A 7011-nucleotide genomic window follows, 5' to 3' on the forward strand; every position below is an offset into this window, starting at 1 on the left:
GTCAACTCTCAGAAGCCACATTTGTTTAGAGCAACCTAGATGCTACAAACACGCCATCACATTATCGCGTAACAGATTCTCAACCACGCCTCTACACCAACTCAGAGTCTATCGCTCTAGGGGAGAGATCAAGCCACCGCAAATTCCTCTGCATTTACACCTCACCAACACTGCCACGTTCATAACAACTGCCACGTGGCACAACCACAATTTTAAATCTCCTTCCACCGTATCCTCTCGATATTCTGCTGAGGTGAGCTAGATCACGATCTCGTATCATTCAAACTAAGCCAACAACAATAAATGGTGCATTTTCGGCATAATATAAAATTTACAAAAATATTAAATAAGTTAATATTATATGATTTATTTTGCTGAAAATTACAGCAATAATGATGATCTTGAAAAGAAAAAACACAAAGCTAATGATAGTGCCAAAGCTGTTCATCATGGGTTTTCCATCATTGGCACAGTGATGTTTTATGTGCGCGTAAGTAACTAACAAATGCTCGATTTTCCCCATATGTTTCGGCTATATATACAACTAACTATATATATGTGCACACCTCTGTGTTCTGAAAGCACACGTAAGACGCGACCTCACATAGATCGAACGTTAAGATTTGGCACCCTGTTCCCTCCCATATCTCCCCTCCTTCCAATGCTTTCTCCGAAGAAAACCTCTAGTACATCACCATGAATTTTACATTTCCTGTGCCCATGGATTCACCCTGCTGCTTTATCAACAGGTGAATCGCACCCTCCCATCATTGTATCATGTGTTATTTCTTAACAATTCGGCGTAAATTAATGCGATACATATGAGTTATGCAATTTTCCTTCCTTTTTCAATATTTCTACATTCGTAAAGGATTTCTTCCTTCTCTTCAATCCGGTGGAGCAAAGGTAATTTTTATGGCTGAGGTTTTAACCCTGCAAGCTTCACGTGCTTGCGCTTTTGCCCCATTTTTTCTTCAATACGAATTACCTCACAACTTCCTTGCCTCTGAAAATAAAATATAATTCCTTTTGTCGAAGTCAAAGAGAATTTCTAATTGAGACAACAAAGTTCCAAAACGTAAATAGTGATATCTATTATTTTCTTGTTTTTTGGATTTGTGTGTCATCACTTAGCAAACAAGAAAAACAGCGCTCTATTATCGCCACGTTTCCTTAAGCTGTTTTTATATGTACGCGTTTTCTTCACCATGCGTTTTTGGGGTTTGAATGCTTCTAAACTACAGCCTGTGATTTTCTGTAGATACATGCACTGCTCCATGATAAATCGCTGAAGGAAACTGGAATTGAAACCTTCTTCTTAGGGTGAGATGGAGATAATTTACCAGCCTCGCATCGACAGGGAAATTGAATCGTTCATAGAAAAAATCCATCCACCAAGGTACTAGATAAAATCATTTAATTTGTTATTTTCATCGCATGAACATCTCAGTTTTACTAAAAATATTGTAACACTCACTGTCTTTTAGTTCATGATATAGATTAATGAATTCATAATATCAACTGCGTCTCTTGTTTTATATGAGCAGGGTCCGTATAGACAATGATTCCTGCAGAGACTGCACTGTGGTGAAGGTTAGATTCAATTGTCTAGCTATATTCTAAGTTGTATGCTAAATCACATTTCAATTCTACGAGTTGGGCCCTATTCATTAAAGGCGAATTAACCGACTTAGAGACATCAGTAACACATTCTTCGATATACTTTTATAATTCACATAATTTTTTAAAAAGTTTAATAAATTGATTTTTTAATTATTTTAACTTTTTAAAATAAAAACTAATCACAATTGTTTTTTTGTTTTTAAGAACATGTTTGAAAAAAACGTGTTCTCGAATATCTATGATAAATCGTTGTGCATTAGGATTAGGAAGATCACTGAACATTTGATTGGATTATGGATTTGACATGTGAAACCAAAACCTAGTTGTTCTTGCTCCATCCGCCATTAACAAGTTAATAAATACATTGGTGGCATGATATAACTTGCTCCTACCGAATAAAAAGCCTTTGACGTTATTTATTTTTTCATTTCAAATATACTAATTTTAATAAGTCGTTCGATGTTCACGAACAGATTGATAGCGCGAACAGGCATGGAATATTATTGGAGATGGTCCAAGTGTTGACAGATCTTGACCTCGTCATTTCCAAATCATATATTTCTTCTGATGGTGGATGGTTAATGGATGGTTAGTACTTCACATGCTCCGATCCTTCAATAAACAAAGTGGACTTTAATTTGTTTTTTATATAGCAATCCTGCACTCCCTTTTCTTTTTTTTGTTCTTTTTCTAATTTGGGCCGAGAAACTATTAGAATATATGTTTTTGTAATTCTATTATTTAAAATAAAAAAATAATATAACCATGGTATGATAAAAATATGCGTAAATATATTGAGTAAACATTAATTTATTTCTTAAAATTCACATGATCAGTTAATTTGGTTCCTAAATTTTTTATAAGAGGTTGATTTGGTTGTTATCACTTAGTGGGATAGCCACTAAGGCTTAATTTCTGTTTTTGTTATTGTTTTGGTTGTTAACGTTACCAAAAAGTAGGGGTTGAGTTTCTTTTTCTAATGTCAAAGGTTAAGTTAACCGGTAGTGTTAATTTTAAGAACAAAGTTTTTCTTTCGTAATGTTGTGTTCCTATCAATTTTAAAGACTAAATTGATATTTAATTAAATATTACTATAATCACTATGAAGATAATTAACTGCAATGTAATCTAACTAATCGTGTGCATTTTTTTTTGGTCAAATAATTATTTATATGCATGAATAAGTACCATGTTCTTCATGGGTTCATGGGTCACTGTTTACTGAATATTGCAGTGTTCCACGTGACGGACCAGTTTGGCAACAAGCTTACTGACGAGAGCCTCGTACATTACATTGAGCAGGTCTTTCTGTCTCCTCTCATCTATGATCTAACATCCTACCCCGAAGCTTACACATAAAATCTAAAAATAAGAGATTTTGCAGGCACTGTGCGAGACTAGAAGCAGCAAAGAAATTTCAAGTGACATGGAGCTAAAATTACAAAGCTGCAAAGGACCACAACAAAATATGTCAGTGTCCGCTGCGAACTTGGCCATAGAGGTAACAACGTCGAACAGACCGGGCCTGATGTCAGAGATATCAGCGATTCTACTGGACCTGGACTTCAACGTCTCGTCCGCAACGGCCTGGACCCACAATGACAGGGTGGCCTGCATTATCCATCTGGAGGACGCATCCAAATCGGGGCCCATCAACGACCCAGAACGCTTGGCCCATGTTGAGAATGAGCTAAAGAACGTGGTGGAGGCCCATGATGACGGAAAGAGGGAAAAAGAGAGGAGAGTGAGGTTGAGGAGCTTCGGAGCGGGGCGCAACCATACAGAACGGCGACTCCACCAGTTGATGTACGCGGATGGGGATTACGAAAGTTGTCGTGCATGCCATGGAGATAGAAGCGGTGAACACAAGAAGGGTTGTGATGGAACTCACGTGTCCGTTGGTAGATACGAAGAGAAAGGGTACTGGGTGGTTACCGTGAGGAGCAGGGACCGCCCTAAGCTGCTGTTTGATACCGTGTGCGTACTTACTGACATGCACTATGAGGTCTTTCACGCTGCTATTAGCTCCAATGGCTCCATGGCCGATCAGGTATTTAGCAATTTATACATTGTTTACGCAAGAAAAATCTTAACTTTAGTCTTTTAAGTTCAATTGAGGATAAAATTTAGTTTAACGGTAATCATTTTTACTGCTTTTTTTTAATTAAGAATTCAGTTTTACTTCATGTATGCTGACTTTTACTGTACAGTGTATAGATTACCGAAAATTTAATTAATTAATAATGATAATAATTTATCATAAAATATTTATTATATATTTGAATTAATAATAATATTTATTATTTTTTATTTAAAACTGCATATATTAACGTCGACACAAAATGTTAATTGTTAGGTCTTCTACTTTTTTGTTTAATAGGAATTTATTTACTAGATAGCAGAGTTTGGGTGTAGTAATTTTCTAGCAGAAGACATTGTCAATTGTTTGTTTGGATTGAATGTATAGCAAAAAGAAAAGAAAAGGGATTGAGAAATAATAAAAATATGATTTTCATTCACTTAAATGATTTGTCATAGAATAATAATAATAATAATGAGTCACAAAAAGAAAAAAAATGAATCTAGATCGTCTACAGTTCTGTATTTGCTTAAGCGAAAAAATTTTGCTTAAGCTAATTTTGGTAAAAAAAAATATTGACTTAAGCTAAAAAAATTTGCTTAAGTAAAAAAAATTCGTTTAAGTCAATTTAGCAAGAGTGGCAAAAAAACTAGAAGAAGAAGAGAGAAAAGGAAGGTAAGAGGGAGATAAAAAATGATGGCAAGAGCACAAGGGAGAGAGAGAAAGCGGGGAGAGGACTAATAGAGGAAAAGAAAAAGGGTTAGATGAGGAGAGAGGGGGAGGAGATTGGGTGGGCTGAAGGAAGAAGAAATGGGGAAGGGGAGGAATGAAAGAGACTCAGTGAGAGGGAGGGTGAAAGAGAGTGTATTACTTTTTATCAAAATTAGCTTAAGCGAATTTTTTTCGCTTAAGCGAACGCAAAACTACTTCAGCTTGTAGTTTCGGTCAAAACTGCAGGTGATCCAGGTCCGAAAAAACCCTTTCCATTACTATGATTTATGCTTGCGGTGAAGTGATAAAAATATTGGAGAGGAAGGGCGGTATGGAAAAGGACCACAATGAGAATTATTTTTATATTAATTAAATATTTTTTATAATATAAAATTTAAAACTATAATAAAGAATTTAACTTTTATTATTGTTTACAATTATTTTTGATTATTTATTTATTTTAATTGTTAAATAATTTTTATAATAATATAAACATATTTTAAAATAAAAATAATTAAAATATTATAGCAATTTTTTTTCATTAAATGAAAGTTAATTTTTTATTTCTTTCTTCTTTTTTATATCTGTACTTCTCTATATAATATGTTTTTGAACACATATTTTTCACTTTATTTCTGTATTATTTCTCATTCTTTTTTTCCCCTTTATTTCCTTCTCTCTATTTTAGTCATTATCCAAACATAATTTAATTTACTGTTAATGCATGTATTACGCAGGAGTACTTCGTAAGGCCCCAGGTTTGTTTAAATTTGGACAATGAAAGCGAGAGGCAGAAGCTCACCCTATGCATAATCGCTGCCATAGAGCGAAGAATCTCGCATGTATGTCCCATGAATCCCAGCATGAAGGTTTCCGTTTATTTATTTATTCTGCGTAACATTGGTTCGGAGTCACTATTTTCTTGACAAAACAAAACAACAATGAAAGTAGTAAGGTTGGATCTTTTTGCATTGAAGCAGGGATTGAAGGTAGACATTTGCACACAAAACAAAACAGGGCTACTATCGAAGGTGACACGCGTAATTCGTGAGAATGGATTATCCATAACAAGGGTTCAGATAGGAGTAAAGGGCGAGACAGCAATAGGATCATTCTATGTTGCAAATTCTTCAGGTCAAGATGTAAACCCAAATATAGCAGAGCTTGTGAGAAGGGAAGCTGGTGGGTCCATTGTTGTAGATTACAGCTCGCCCTACAGGGTTCCTAAATGCTTCTCATCCAGTACTACCAGGCACGATACTGTGAACAGTACAGAAGTTAGACCAAGATTTTCTCTTGGAAGCATGCTATGGTCACAGCTCGAGCGCCTCTCAATCAATTTCGGCCCCATTAGATCCTGAGAAGCTCTAATATGGAAACTGTAGTCACTCTTCCATAAATGAATTTATTGTTAACAGGAGTATAATGGGAGGAAAATGATTGTTTAACGGAGAGAGGAAAAAGAAAAAAGAAAAAGAAAGAAAAAAAATGATAAAAAATGAATGTGAGAGTATGGTACAAATACAATAGCTGGAAATGAAAAGGGAGAGTAGGTAAAAAAATTAGGAGAGTGCTTTTCTTGCATTGTGATGACATATTTCTCTTGCTTGAAAATCTCATACCACTTTGTGAGAGATGGTATCTATGAATCAACTGTAAATATATAGAAGATAATATCGTTGTTTCACAATGAAAGAAATGGTACAATTACAGTATAGAATGAAGATGGTGAATGCTTGCAGATTTGTATTTTACGTATCTTTCCTACAACTAATTGAAGTCTTCTATGCATCGATGGTATTAGTCAAGGTCATAAATATATGTAAACTCGACTCATATGTAAGAAAAATATTTAAGAAAATAACTAACATATTTAAATAGTAAAATCAATACAATGCCAAATTTATAAAAAGTTAAAATCACATTTGTGGAACTAAATTTTCAAATCTTAAAGTTATTAACACGCAAGTTCACAAAATTTAAAAGAAAAAAAAAATTTTAATCTTTCAATATTATCATTATTATCAATTCCATTATCACTATCACCATTATTATAATTTTCTTCTTGTATATTAGGATTAAGGACTAAGTATCTCATGTCATCTAAAGTTGGATTACTTAATTTTTTAATTTTTTTAACATTGCTTTCTTCATCTCCTAAAGATTGTTGTTCTAGTTTAACAATATCTTTGTTAGATTACTTAAATTTTTAATTTTTTTTAACATTGTTCTCTTCCTCTTCTAAGGATTGTTGTTTTAGTTTAACAATATCTTCTTTTACTCATACCTTGTTAGTATCCATTCATCATTAAATTGAATACCATTAAAGGAAAGCATAAAATTTCTTTTTATTTATTTAATTCTTAACTTTGTGTTGTACATTGCATAAATCAAGTCATTGATTTTTTTTATGCAATCAATTTCTTTTGTTTGTATGAACCTAAAAATAAATAGAACAATGTAAAAAATTAACTTATTAGTTAATATTTTAAATAAAAAAAGTTAAAAATTGTATGAAGAATAAATAAATCAAATTTTATTTATCATTTCAAATAAACTCCAATTTCACCCGCATTTAGAAGAGTTACAAGTCAAAA

The 7011-nt window shown here is 33.4% G+C and overlaps 1 protein-coding gene across 1 annotated transcript; it reads left to right on the forward strand.

Annotated features, from left to right (window-relative positions):
• The first annotated feature begins 1328 nt into the window (after window positions 1-1328).
• Window positions 1329-5784, forward strand: LOC113860160 (ACT domain-containing protein ACR1-like). Its single transcript, XM_027492828.1, has 7 exons — window positions 1329-1399; window positions 1548-1593; window positions 2097-2211; window positions 2858-2925; window positions 3008-3673; window positions 5152-5256; window positions 5395-5784. Exons 1-7 carry the CDS (start codon window positions 1329-1331, stop codon window positions 5773-5775), a joined length of 1452 nt encoding a protein of 483 aa, XP_027348629.1. The 3' UTR covers window positions 5776-5784.
• Window positions 5785-7011: the final 1227 nt, after the last annotated feature.

Source organism: Abrus precatorius, unplaced genomic scaffold (assembly GCF_003935025.1).
Source record: "Abrus precatorius isolate BTA unplaced genomic scaffold, Abrus_2018 Scaffold2, whole genome shotgun sequence".
Classification (NCBI taxonomy): domain Eukaryota; kingdom Viridiplantae; phylum Streptophyta; class Magnoliopsida; order Fabales; family Fabaceae; genus Abrus; species Abrus precatorius.